Genomic DNA, 14,019 nt, shown 5'->3' on the forward strand with positions numbered 1-14,019 from the left:
AGGATATTACAGCAAAAAAGTCCCCAAGCAGTATCGGGTCAGCACAGGAGCCGCCCGGATCAGGCAGATATGATAAACACTAATGTAGCAGAGTAGAGCAGGCTTATGGGCACAACGCAGAGTAGGTTATATATAGAGAATAGGAGACTGGCTGGTTCAGGACAGGAGCAAAACTATGGGCACACGTGTGGTTACTGCAGATTTGCAGAGAGCATATAGGGACTGTACTGTATCTTCCCTAATTATTGCTGTCTATTTCCTTCCCCCTTCTACATCCATAGGAATTCCTCATTGGATGAGGGGGGGGGGGGGGGGGGGGTGTCTCATCTTTGGTACCAGATTTAATACAGTTATTAAGCCCAGGAGGGGGACAGAGAGGCAGTCCCAGCCACAGTTTGCCTCACTGTGCGGTACCACAGGATGGGGAGGACGTCAGGAGCAGGGAGACAAGCTCATATGAATAAATAAAAATGGCGGCTTTCCTCTCCGCACTCACCCGCCCGCCGTGTCCTCCACGGGTCTTCGGACGAGCACCGCCGCGCTCCGCCTGTCAGCCAGGGCCTCCTCCGTCTCGTTCCCCCAGCCGGGGGATCACTGCAGGGCCGCCGCCGGAAGCGCTGTCGCGCGTCGTCCCGCGAGCTCCGGCATGCAGGGAGCCGGGCCAGCACACTGGAGGGGTCGGGTACAGGGAGCCGCTGCACGCTCCGGGCCAGCGCGGATGGTAACGGGGGTAGCACCTTTTTCCTATGCCTGCAGGCAGATCACAGGAGCCACAGGTTAGGGAAAAACGGATACTTAACAGGATTAATATGGAGAGCCAGAACAGCACACTGCTACTCCATGCCGATCCAAGCCACGCCCCGGAGAAGTTGACTTTTAGTAGGTTTACCCCTCCAGCCCCTTAAATATGCTTCCATACTGGACATGTACCTGATCGCAATCACACAAAAAAGACACCATTTGGTTTTTGTTTAAATGTATTTATGACATGGCTTAAGAGGTAACAATATACAAGGCAGTGACCTCATTTGTCACTTATCCACTAAACAAAAAGCCAATCCTCAATGTATAAAACTATAACCAAATACTGCACAACGCCAGGGCTTGTTTTCTGAAAAATCATTTATCAGAGACGTGGCACTCGACTGACAACTATCAAGAGGGTAAAACAAAAAACTAAAAAAAAAACTTGTGCAGCCGTACACTACACTATACAGAGGACCCAGTGTTTTGTTTCACTGACTGTTTTGCATTTCATATTAAATTAATTCCCGGCAACTTCTGGCGCCATTACCATACATATCAGAGGCAAAAGAACAATTCCTCAACCAGACTTCTGCTCGTAAAACATTGAAGTGGATCCAGATTAAAACAGCCATGCTCGTTTTTTTAAACAGATTAGCCAGAGGACTGCCCTTCCTCAGTCTGGTGCAAGAAGAGACAACAGGTGAGCACAGCATTCGGCAGCCACTCAGAGAAATCGAAGAAGGAATCTCGTCTCATCGCGTCTGTTCAACTGAGAGAAATAATAAAGTAATATTACAACGGGCAGTAAATGGAGGTGCAGTTTGAGATGGAAAGGAGAATGTTGCAGAGAAAGGGTAACAAGAAAACAGCAATGGGCATGTAAACAAACTCACTATAGGAAGAGATATCAATCTCGTCAGGCAGCTCGCTGATGTTGACCTCAAAACGATCTTGAACCTCGTTTAGGATTTTTGCATCGCCCTCATCGGAGACGAATGTGATGGCTAGACCCTTGGTGCCAAACCTGCCGGCACGTGCCACCTAGTGAGAGATCCAGAACGTATGAGGAAGCATTTGCAGAAAAATAACGAAAATAGACCAAAAGGTAAAAAAAAAACGAGTTAGAAGGAGAACCGGACAAAGACAACAATCTAAGAGATAAAAGATGAATCATATTATACAGACCCTGTGCAAATAAGTATCAGAGTCCTCCGGCATGTCATAATTGAAGGCAATGTTCACTCTCTCAATGTCCATCCCGCGACCAAACAGATTAGTGGCAACCAGGATTCTCCGCTGAAAGTCTTTAAATTGCTGATACCGGGAGAGCCTGTCATTGAGGGATATAGGTCAGGAGTAAGAATCACCTTGCACGTTTCTTAGTCATACCCTTGTCCGTATCCTAGTCACACCGGACATCCTAGCCCAATAATACAGCATCTAACTCAGTTGCTCAGTCCCCACCTCTAGTCCAAATATACAGCACCCAGCCTCCACCTCTGGAATATGAATGAAAACACCTAGGTCCATAGCTCTGTCTCTACCTCTCATCTTAGCAGAAGTTACAGCACCGAGCTCCGTCTGCCACCATCTGCAGTCCTCGCACAATTATAAAGCAGTCCTCAGCTCTGCCATCCTATCCCCCAACCTGTCTCTCCTATTCCCGGTACCCACCTCTCCTCCTGCTGCATCCCACGGTGAATAGCAATAGCCGGGAAGTTCTGCTCCACCAACAGCTGAGCCAGGGCGATGCACCGCTGAACGGACTTGACGAAAATGACCACCTGAATTGAACAGTGCTAAATAAATAAGCAAGTCTAATCGTAGGAAAAGGCACAGAAACGAAAGGACAGCAGGTAGCCAGAAGGCCAAATTGGTGGTCACTACATACCTATGAAGCATTTCTCTGAATAAAGAAAAAACACTAACCTGTTTCTAAAGTACATGAAACTAGAGTTCCAAAAATTTAATATTTCGGCACTCTGGTAATCTTAAGATGTGCACACGGGTAATTTTTTGAAACGATATGGGCGTTTCCGACCAGTCTGAACGACACCTATTATAAATGGTCCATGTGTGGGTATGTCGACGCGATGTGCGCAACCGAGGATCAGTTGTCACCTCCTCTGATCTCTTCAACATGGAGAAGGATCTGAGGTGGCAAATGATGCCACGCTACCCTGCTCCGCATCCCCCTCCCACCGCCGCTCGTCATTGTGTGCACTTACCAATTCCTGCACCCCGCCGGTCGCACGTGTCCCTGGAGGACACATCACTCCGCATGTGGGGGCTTTTACTCTTGTGAATAAGCCATCCAGACTTAAAGACCCGGCAATCTTTAAAAATAAGAATTTACTTACCGATAATTCTATTTCTCGGAGTCCGTAGTGGATGCTGGGGTTCCTGAAAGGACCATGGGGAATAGCGGCTCCGCAGGAGACAGGGCACAAAAGTAAAGCTTTTACAGGTCAGGTGGTGTGTACTGGCTCCTCCCCCTATGACCCTCCTCCAGACTCCAGTTAGGTACTGTGCCCGGACGAGCGTACACAATAAGGGAGGATTTTGAATCCCGGGTAAGACTCATACCAGCCACACCAATCACACCGTACAACTTGTGATCTAAACCCAGTTAACAGTATGATAACAGAGGAGCCTCTGAAAGATGGCTTCCTAAACAATAACCCGAATTAGTTAACAATAACTATGTACAAGTATTGCAGATAATCCGCACTTGGGATGGGCGCCCAGCATCCACTACGGACTCCGAGAAATAGAATTATCGGTAAGTAAATTCTTATTTTCTCTATCGTCCTAAGTGGATGCTGGGGTTCCTGAAAGGACCATGGGGATTATACCAAAGCTCCCAAACGGGCGGGAGAGTGCGGATGACTCTGCAGCACCGAATGAGAGAACTCCAGGTCCTCCTTTGCCAGGGTATCAAATTTGTAAAAATTTACAAACGTGTTCTCCCCTGACCACGTAGCTGCTCGGCAGAGTAGTAATGCCGAGACCCCTCGGGCAGCCGCCCAAGATGAGCCCACCTTCCTTGTGGAATGGGCCTTAACAGATTTAGGCTGTGGCAGGCCTGCCACAGAATGTACAAGTTGAATTTTGTTACAAATCCAACGAGCAATCGACTGCTTAGAAGCAGGTGCACCCAACTTGTTGGGTGCATACAGTATAAACAGCGAGTCAGATTTTCTGACTCCAGCCGTCCTTTAAATGTATATTTTTAAGGCTCTGACAACGTCCAACAACTTGGAGTCCTTCAAGTCGTCTGTAGCCGCAGGCACTACAATAGGCTGGTTCAGGTGAAACGCTGATACCACCTTAGGGAGAAAATGCGGACGCGTCCGCAGCTCTGCCCTATGTCGAATGGAAAATTAAATAAGGGCTTTTATAAAACAAAGCCGCCAGTTCAGATACTCTCCCGGCCGAAGCCAGGGCCAGTAACATAGTCACTTTCCATGTGAGATATTTCAAATCCACCTTCTTTAGTGGTTCAAACCAATTTGATTTGAGGAAATCTAAAACTACATTTAGATCCCACGGTGCCACCTTAGGCACCACAGGAGGCTGTATATGCAGTACTCCTTTGATAAAAATCTGGACCTCAGGGACTGAGGCCAATTCTTTTTGGAAGAATATTGATAGGGCCGAAATTTGAACCTTAATAGATCCCAATTTGAGACCCATAGACAATCCTGATTGCAGGAAATGTAGGAAAACGACCCAGTTGAAATTCCTCCATCGGAGCACTCCGCTGCTCGCACCACGCAACATATTTTCGCCAAATACGGCGATAATGCTTCGCGGTGACTTCCTTCCTTGCCTTTATCAAGGTAGGAATGACTTCTTCTGGAATGCCTTTTCCTTTTAGGATCTGGCATTCAAAACGCCATGCCGTCAAACGCAGCCGCGGTAAGTCTTGAAAAAGACAAGTACCCTGCTGAAGCAGGTCCCTTCTCAGAAGTAGAGGCCACGGAGCGTCCGTGACCATCTCTTGAAGTTCCGGGTACCAAGTCCTTCTTGGCCAATCCGGAGCCACTAGTCTTACTCCACTTTGCCGTACAATCCTCAATACCTTTGGTATGAGAGGCAGAGGAGGAAACACATATACCGACTGGTACACCCAAGATGTTACCAGCGCGTCCACAGCTATTGCCTGCGGATCTCTTGACCTGGCGCAATACCTGTCCAGTGTTTTGTTGAGGCGAGACGCCATCATGTCCAACATTGGTTTTACCCAACGGTTTAATAGCATGTGGAAAACTTCTGGATGAAGTCTCCACTCTCCCGGGTGAAGGTCGTGTCTGCTGAGGAAGTCTGCTTCCCAGTTGTCCACGCCCGGGATGAATACTGCTGACAGTGCTATCACGTGATTCTCCGCCCAGCGAAGGATCCTGGCAGCTTCTGCCATTGCCCTCCTGCTTCTTGTGCCGCCCTGTCTGTTTACATGGGCGACTGCCGTGATGTTGTCCGACTGGATCAACACCGGTCTTCCTTGAAACAGAGGTTCCGCCTGGCTTAGAGCATTGTAGATTGCTCTTAGTTCCAGAATGCTTATGTGAAGAGACTTTTTCAGGCTCGACCACACTCCCTGGAAATTTCTTCCCTGTGTGACTGCTCCCCAGCCTCTCTGGCTGGCACCCGTGGTCACCAGGATCCAATCCTGCATGCCGAATCTGCGGCCCTCCAATAGATGAGCCTCCTGCAACCACCACAGAAGGGATACCCTTGTCCTCGGCGACAGGGTTATCCGCAGGTGCATCTGAAGATGCGACCCTGACCATTTGTCCAACAGATCCCTTTGCATGGAATCTGCCGAAAGGGATTGCTTCGTAAGAAGCTACCATTTTTTCCCAGGACTCTTGTGCATTGATGTACAGACACCTTTCCTGGTTTTAGGAGGTTCCTGACCAGGTCAGATAACTCCTTGGCTTTTTCTTCGGGAAGAAAAACCTTTTCTGAACTGTGCCCAGAATCATCCCCAGGAACAGCAGACGAGTTGTCGGCATTAATTGGGATTTTGGAATATTCAGAATCCATCCGTGCTGCTTTAGCACCTCTTGAGATAGTGCTAAACCCATCTCTAGCTGTTCTCTGGACCTTGCCCTTATTAGGAGATCGTCCAAGTATGGGATAATTAATACGCCTTTTCTTCGAAGAAGAAATATTATCTCGGCCATTACCTTTGTAAAGACCCGAGGTGCCGTGGACAAACCAAACGGCAGCGTCTGAAACTGATAGTGACAGTTTTGTACAACGAACCTGAGGTACCCCTGTGTGAGGGGTAATTGGAACGTGGAGATACGCATCCTTGATGTCCAAGGATACCATAAAGTCCCCTTCTTCCAGGTTCGCTATCACTGCTCTGAGTGACTCCATCTTGAACTTGAACTTCTTTATGTACAGGTTCAAGGACTTCAGATTTAGAATAGGCCTTACCGAGCCATCCGGCTTCGGTACCACAAAAAGAGTGGAATAATACCCCTTCCCTTGTTGTAGAAGAGGTACCTTGACTATCACCTGCTGAGAATACAGCTTGTGAATGGCTTCCAAAACCGTCTCCCTTTCTGAGGGGGACGTTGGTAAAGCAGACTTCAGGAAACGGCGAGGTGGCTCTGTCTCTAATTTCAACCTGTACCCCTGAGATATTATCTGCAGGATCCAGGGATTTACCTGCGAGTGAGCCCACTGCGCGCTGTAATTCTTGAGACGACCGCCTACCGCCCCCGAGTCCGCTTGCGAAGCCCCAGCGTCATGCTGAGGCTTTTGTAGAAACCGGGGAGGGCTTCTGTTCCTGGGAAGGAGCTGCCTGTTGCTGTCTCTTCCCTCGTCCTCTGCCTCGTGGCAGATATGAATAGCCCTTTGCTCTCTTATTTTTAAAGGAACGAAAAGGCTGCGATTGAAAGGTCGGTGCCTTTTTCTGTTGGGGAGTGACTTGAGCTAGAAAGGTGGATTTCCCGGCCGTAGCCGTGGCCACCAAATCCGATAGACCGACCCCAAATAACTCCTCTACGCATCGCCTGTCCACTGTCGTGTCCATAAAGCTCTTCTGGCCGAAATGGACATAGCACTTACCCGTGATGCCAGTGTGCAGATATCTCTCTGTGCATCACGCATATAAAGAAATGCATCCTTTATTTGTTCTAACGACAGTAAAATATTGTCCCTGTCCAGGGTATCAATATTTTCGATCAGGGACTCTGACCAAACTACCCCAGCACTGCACATCCAGGCAGTCGCAATAGCTGGTCGTAGTATAACACCTGCATGTGTGTATATACCTTTTTGGATATTTTCCATCCTCCTATCTGATGGATCTTTAAGTGCGGCCGTCTCAGGAGAGGGTAACGCCACTTGTTTTGATAAGCGTGTTAGCGCTTTGTCCACCCTAGGAGGTGTTTCCCAGCGCTCCCTAACCTCTGGCGGGAAAGGGTATAAAGCCAATAACTTCTTTGAAATTAGCAGTTTTTTATCGGGGCACCCCACGCTTCATCACACACGTCATTTAATTCTTCTGATTCGGTAAAAACTACTGGTAGTTTTTTCACACCCCACATAATACCCTGTTTAGTGGTACCTGTAGTATCAGCTAAATGTAACATCTCCTTTATTGCCAAAATCATATAACGTGTGGCCCTTTTGGAAAATACGGTTGATTCGTCACCTTCACTACCGGAATCAGTGCCTGTGTCTGGGTCTGTGTCGACCGACTGAGGCAAGGGGCGTTTTACAGCCCCTGACGGTGTTTGAGGCGCCTGGACAGGCACTAAGTGAGTGTCCGGCCGCCTCATGTCGGCAAACGACTGCTTAAGCGAGTTGACGCTATCCCGTAATTCCACAAATAAAGGCATCCATTCTGGTGTCGACCCCCTAGAAGGTGACATCCTCATATTTGGCAATTGCTCCGCCTCCACACCAATAACGTCCTCATACATGTCGACACACACGTACCGACACACAGCAGACACACAGGGAATGCTCTATACGAAGACAGGACCCACTAGCCCTTTGGGGAGACAGAGGGAGAGTCTGCCAGCACACACCAAAAAGCGCTATATATGACAGGGATAGCCTTATGATTAAGTGCTCCCTTATAGCTGCTTTTATATTAATATATTGCCATTTATTTTGCCCCCCCTCTCTGTTATACCCTGTTTCTGTAGTGCAGTGCAGGGGAGAGACCTGGGAGCCTTCCTGACCAGCGGAGCTGTGACAGAAAATGGCGCCGTGTGCTGAGGAGATAGGCCCCGCCCCTTTTCCGGCGGGCTCGTCTCCCGCTATTTAGTACATTTAGGCAGGGGTAAATATCTCCATATAGCCTCTGGGGCTATATGTGAGGTATTTTTAGCCTTTTTAAAGGTTTACATTTGCCTCCCAGGGCGCCCCCCCCCAGCGCCCTGCACCCTCAGTGACTGCCGTGTGAAGTGTGCTGAGAGGAAAATGGCGCACAGCTGCAGTGCTGTGCGCTACCTTAAGAAGACTGCAGGAGTCTTCAGCCGCCGATTCTGGACCTCTTCTTGCTTCAGCATCTGTGAGGGGGCCGGCGGCGTGGCTCCGGTGACCATCCAGGCTGTACCTGTGATCGTCCCTCTGGAGCTTCATGTCCAGTAGCCAAGAAGCCAATCCATCCTGCACGCAGGTGAGTTCACTTCTTCTCCCCTCTGTCCCTCGTTGCAGTGATCCTGTTGCCAGCAGGAATCACTGTAAAATAAAAAACCTAAGCTAAACTCTCTAAGCAGCTCTTTATGAGAGCCACCTAGAATTGCACCCTTCTCGGCCGGGCACAAAAATCTAACTGGAGTCTGGAGGAGGGTCATAGGGGGAGGAGCCAGTACACACCACCTGACCTGTAAAAGCTTTACTTTTGTGCCCTGTCTCCTGCGGAGCCGCTATTCCCCATGGTCCTTTCAGGAACCCCAGCATCCACTTAGGACGATAGAGAAATTGTATGAAATTTCCACAGCAATCAGAAGTAAATGCTGTTAAAATACATCCTACATCTTCCTCTACAGACATCCGCTATTCATCCCACCATTATGCAGGTGTTTCCATAGTGTACTTTCCAGCCGTATCGGGCTTTATTAAAGTGTGGACAGCACCAATTGTGCCATGTACAGAACTGTCCTCATACACCTAGCCTGAATACGCCATGCCCAGTGTGGATCCGGTCTGAAGATCAACACTGTCTAGGTCGACCACTATAGGTTGACAGTCACTAGGTCGACAGGGCTGGAAGGTCGACAGGTCAACATGAGTTTTTCCTTTTTTTTTTTTTACTTTTTCATACTTAACGATCCACGTGGACTACGATTGGAACGGTAACCTTGCCAGAAGCACGGCGAGTGAAGCGAGCCATGCGAGGGGACACTGTGCACTAATTGGGGTTCCCGGTCACTCTACGAAGAAAACACAACAAAAAACTCATGTCGACCTAGTGACTGTCGACCTAAACATTGTCGACCTAGACACTGTCGATGTAATGATCCACACCCGCCCAGTGAGCCCAGACAACTTGGCTTGTGAGTATCTTTTTCGCCCAAATTTGCATCTTAGTCACAATGCGACAAAACTGCTTCATTAGAATGCACTGATTAATTTGATATGTGACACTTATATGTCTGTGTTCCAGTCTTCATGTGTATACAAAGCATAGCAGAGATTGGCGTGAATAACAAGCCGCAGCAACATAGAACTTCGAAAGCAGATTCAGACTCATAGGTCTATTTACTAAGCCTTGGATGGAATGTGAATGGAGATAAAGTACCAGTCAATCAGCTCCTAACTGCCATGTTACAGGCTGTGTTTGAAAAATGTCAGTTAGAAGCTGATTGGCTGGTACTTTATCTCCGTCCAAGGCTTAGTAAATAGACCCCTCAATTGCACACCAATGTACAAGTGTCACATATCAAAAATAATCAGTGCAGTCTTGTAAAGCAGTTTAATTGCATTGTATTGAGACTCAGGGGGGCAGGACATGTACTAAGCAGTGATAAAAGTGGAAAAGTGAGCCAGTGGAGAATATGCCCATGACAACCAATCAGCTGCTCTGTATACTTTAATAGTATACAAATAATAAAAATGTTACGTAAAATGCCGATTGGTTGCCATGGGCAACTTCTCGACTGGCTCACTTCGATCACTGCTTAGTACATCTCCACCTGACAACAATTCATGCAATAAAGATATACAGCGAAAGCAACCCTTCTTGGGATCTGGCGTCAAGAAGGGTTGTTTAGCACGCCTGCGGCAAAATTGTATGAGGACACATCTGTAAAGGCCAGTACTCACGGGGCGATGTGGGAGAGATGTGTGCTGAGCGAACCGCTCAGCACACATCTCTCCCCCCGCTCAGCACAGCGCGATGTGTGCTGAGCGTGCGGGGTGGGGGTGGGGGGAGAGCGCTCATTTCACCCAGCGGGTAACATGAGCGACCTGCTAGACTGGCCTGCACGGCAGGCCAATCTAGCACGAGCGATAGCGATGCGCGGGGCTGCGCATCGCTATCGCTGTAGTGGGTACACACGGAGCGATCAGGCTTAAAATCTAAGCAATCTAGTCAGATTGCTTAGATTTTAAGCAGCGATCGCTCCGTGAGTGCCCCCCTTAAGTTTGTTGGAGAAGTGCCTGAGGCAAAGATGCCTCCAGCTAGTGTCAGCACTTCGCTACCTAATAAATCTAAGCTGAATGACTTTAGTCACATCCTGTTTGACAGGAAATAAATGCATCTGTAAGGAAGATGGCTTTTATTACTGAAATAACTATGTTTCTAGTATAACAGCCCTCACTACTGAATACATTTTAGTCATTATATAAGAAAATCACAATAGTTAGAATAGTAAGCACGCCACTGATCCATATATGGCCCATTATTAAATAGATAGCACCTATCCTTATGTATCATTGCCTATTTTCCTATAGATTGTAAGCTTGCGGCACAGGGCCTTCCTGCCTCTATGTCTTTCTTTTATACAGAATATTCTGCACTATATAAGAAACTTAATAAATAAATGTGCTATTATTTTATAGGATCAAAGTTTTGAAACCAATCGAGCTCAGAGATGGGTTCCAAAGCATCTCTGCTCACATGTCTAGGAAGGGAAAGAAACGAACCTCTGGCGCTACTGGATATTGATTCTTAAAAATTAACTATAGTTTTTTTGTACAAAGAAGGTTCTGTTAAGAAATGTAAGTAGTTAATTAATCATACATTACAAGTAAACAATATATAAATAATGATGAGTGTAAGGAATAAATCAATGAAAATTATAGTAATAAAAATAAAAGTTGTTTAATAGGATAGTTATGTTAAAATATATATATATATATATATATATATATAATATATAAAAAATAGGATAGTTGTTATGTTAAAATAAATAAATATATATATATATATATATATATATACATACACACACATACATACATACTTGTTTGCTTATCAGGTATACCTTAATACATGAGCGCGCTCTCAATGGTTAATTACAACATTCAATACAGTTGACACAATGTACTTAATACCTAGAGGAGGTCGGTCCTCAGTTATGCATGCAAGTACATTGTGTCAACTGTATTGAATGTTGTAATTATATATATTTTAACATAACTATCCTATTAAACAACTTTTATTTTTATTACTATAATTTTTATTGATTTATTCATTACACTCACCATTTTTTATATATTGTTTACTTGTAATGTATGATTAATTAATTACTTACATTTCTTAACAGAACCTTCTTTGTACAAAAAAAACTATAGTTTATTTTTAAGAATCAATATCCAGTAGCGCCAGAGGTTCGTTTCTTTCCCTTCCTAGATATTATCAAACCAAAGGAAATATTCGAAAATAATTTCCTACTCTAACCTGGGCTGCACGGATATTTAGACACACAAGTAACATTTATATAAGGGAGCTCAGAGTACACCCCCAGTTGCATCTCTGTGCACATGTTCTAGTTGACCCAAAGTCCTATGGTACTCTGTAAAATTATTATTAATAGCAGCCTAAATGTAACCAAAAATAAATGCTGAATGCAAAATATTCTTCTTCAACCCTTCCAGTTATGTTAAACTGCACACACTATAGTTTTCTCATGGGATTGTTGCTTTAAGGCACAATTTTCTCATAGTATCAACTTTGCTTAAGAACCATAACGCCATGAATATATTTTCTTTACCAAAAGTCTACGAGATAAGGGAATATAAACATTACCGTTTACTTTACATGAGAGTTGTTTTTAGGGGTTCACTACGATCTGCCGGCGACCAGCATACCGGCGCCGGGAGGCCGGCTTACAGACAGTGTGGCGAGCGCAAATGAGCCCCTTGAGGGCTCGCTGCGCTCGCCACGCTACGGGCACGGTGGCGCGCTACACTATTTTATTCTCCCTCCAGGGGGTTCGTGGACCCCCACGAGGGAGATTAAGTGTCGGTATGCCGGCTGTCGGGCTCCCGGCGCCGGTATGCTGGTCGCCGGGAGCCCGACCGCCGGCATACTGAAGACCACCCGTTTTTAGGGTTCACTACGATATGCCGGCGGTCGGGCTCCCGGCGACCAGCGCCGGGAGCCTGACCGCCGGCTTACCGACAGTGTGGCGAGCGCAAATGAGCCCCTTGCGGGCTCGCTGCGCTCGCCACGCTATGGGCACGGTGACGGGCCACACTATTTTATTCTCCCTCCAGGGGGGTCGTGGGAGAATAAGTGTCGGTATGCCGGCTGTTGGGATCCCGGCGCCGGTATACTGTGCGCCGGGATCCCGTCATTCGGCATACAGAAGACCACCCCTGTTTTTAATACTCCGGCACATCTTTCAAAAGAGGATTAAATCACAAGTCACAAAGCACCAGTCACCTGACGATGTGCGAGCAGCTATTTTCTGGACTGAACCACATCATCAACTCACTAGGATAGAGTAACTCATTAATATATTGGTGATGAAGTTGCTCAGTGATGTGACTGGAGCGGTCTAACCTTCACATAAATCTATTGTCCGGACACATTTATTTCTGCTGCTCTGAGACTAGCTGTGTAGGTACAACTAAGCGAAATACAAAGCCCCGACACTATGTGTTGTTAAAACTAATCATCTGGCTGGACAACAGAGGTCTGTGAAGGTGGACATCTGGCTACCAAACAGCTGCTTCCACAATGTCCGGGCAACAGCTATACTTTAGCCATAAGCCATTTCACCTGGTTGAATTCCAACAGGTCCAGGAGGTCAAAAAGTTTGCGGTTTTTCTCATTGTCCTTGAGTTTGACGTAATATTGCTGTAGGCCATGGAGGGTCAGCTTGGTCTCATCATCCACGAAGATTTCCATCGGCTGGAGGAGGGGGTGGGAAATTAAGGGTTAAACAGTAAGGGGAGGGGTCGCTTTTTCTTACCATATCTTTCAGAAGTCCTATTACAGGGTTGAGGACTGGATCAAAGTGGATTCCTATGATGAAAACTTTCCTGGGCTAAGCTGGAGTCTCGCACAGACCAAGCCAGAGAAACGGACATCTGGGACCACTCTCCCCAATGGCACAGATCAATTTTGGAACCCTAGTTCCTCTTTAGCGAGGAACTAGAACGATGTTTCTATTCTCCAATTGCCCATAGACTACAAAACAAGCTGATGTACATCTAATTTTAAAACATTTGTAAGATGGTTGAGCGGTCACCCATTGACAACAAAAAGAAACTGATCATGCGAGACACCATCTTATCCCTCAGAAAGGCAGAGTACAGATAGCATCATTTCCAAGGCACATCACACGAACAATACCAACCACTCACTCAAGGTGTACATTTTTTTTATTTTTTTTTAAAGCTGTACTACCCTTTAGGCAATCTAGTGTTCATGCTAGGCTGTTTTAGTAGGGCAAATTCGCCCAAACCCTTTAGTGGCGCCCTGCTAAAACAGCCTGCCCGCTGCCTTGCTGTGTGAATAGAGCATGGGGAAGTGCTGGGCACGCTCGCTCCAGTGACACCAATGGCCGAGGCACACTGCCATTGGTGACACTGGCTGGCAGCACCCCCCTCCCCGGCTGGCAGCAACCCCTTTTTGTGCACACACACGAACGCAGTGCCCCCGCAAACCCTGCCAGCATTGAATCCCAGTGGGAACACTATGAACCATCCCCTTACTGACGTCCAGACAGCTAATATATGCAGCTATTTTCCCTCGGCACTCTGCTGCTTCTGTAATACAGAACCTACAAAGAAGCCTAAGGGGGTGTGAGCTGGAGGGCCAATCACAAGTCGCAGCCCCTAGTGATT

At 46.9% G+C, this 14,019-nt stretch overlaps 1 protein-coding gene across 1 annotated transcript in view; it reads right to left on the reverse strand.

The window, feature by feature from the left end:
* Positions 1-959: 959 nt before the first annotated feature.
* DDX39B (DExD-box helicase 39B) overlaps positions 960-14,019 on the reverse strand; it is a 30,234-nt gene continuing 17,174 nt past the window's right edge. The window contains exons 7-11 of the mRNA XM_063938118.1: positions 12,950-13,081; positions 2,422-2,531; positions 1,933-2,077; positions 1,641-1,788; positions 960-1,516 (exon numbers count right to left, since the gene is read on the reverse strand). Of these exons, the coding sequence (XP_063794188.1) occupies positions 1,500-1,516; positions 1,641-1,788; positions 1,933-2,077; positions 2,422-2,531; positions 12,950-13,081 (552 nt within the window). The 3' untranslated portion in view covers positions 960-1,499. The remainder of the gene's footprint in view (positions 1,517-1,640; positions 1,789-1,932; positions 2,078-2,421; positions 2,532-12,949; positions 13,082-14,019) is intronic.

Source organism: Pseudophryne corroboree, chromosome 8 (assembly GCF_028390025.1).
Source record: "Pseudophryne corroboree isolate aPseCor3 chromosome 8, aPseCor3.hap2, whole genome shotgun sequence".
Taxonomy (NCBI): Eukaryota; Metazoa; Chordata; class Amphibia; order Anura; family Myobatrachidae; genus Pseudophryne; species Pseudophryne corroboree.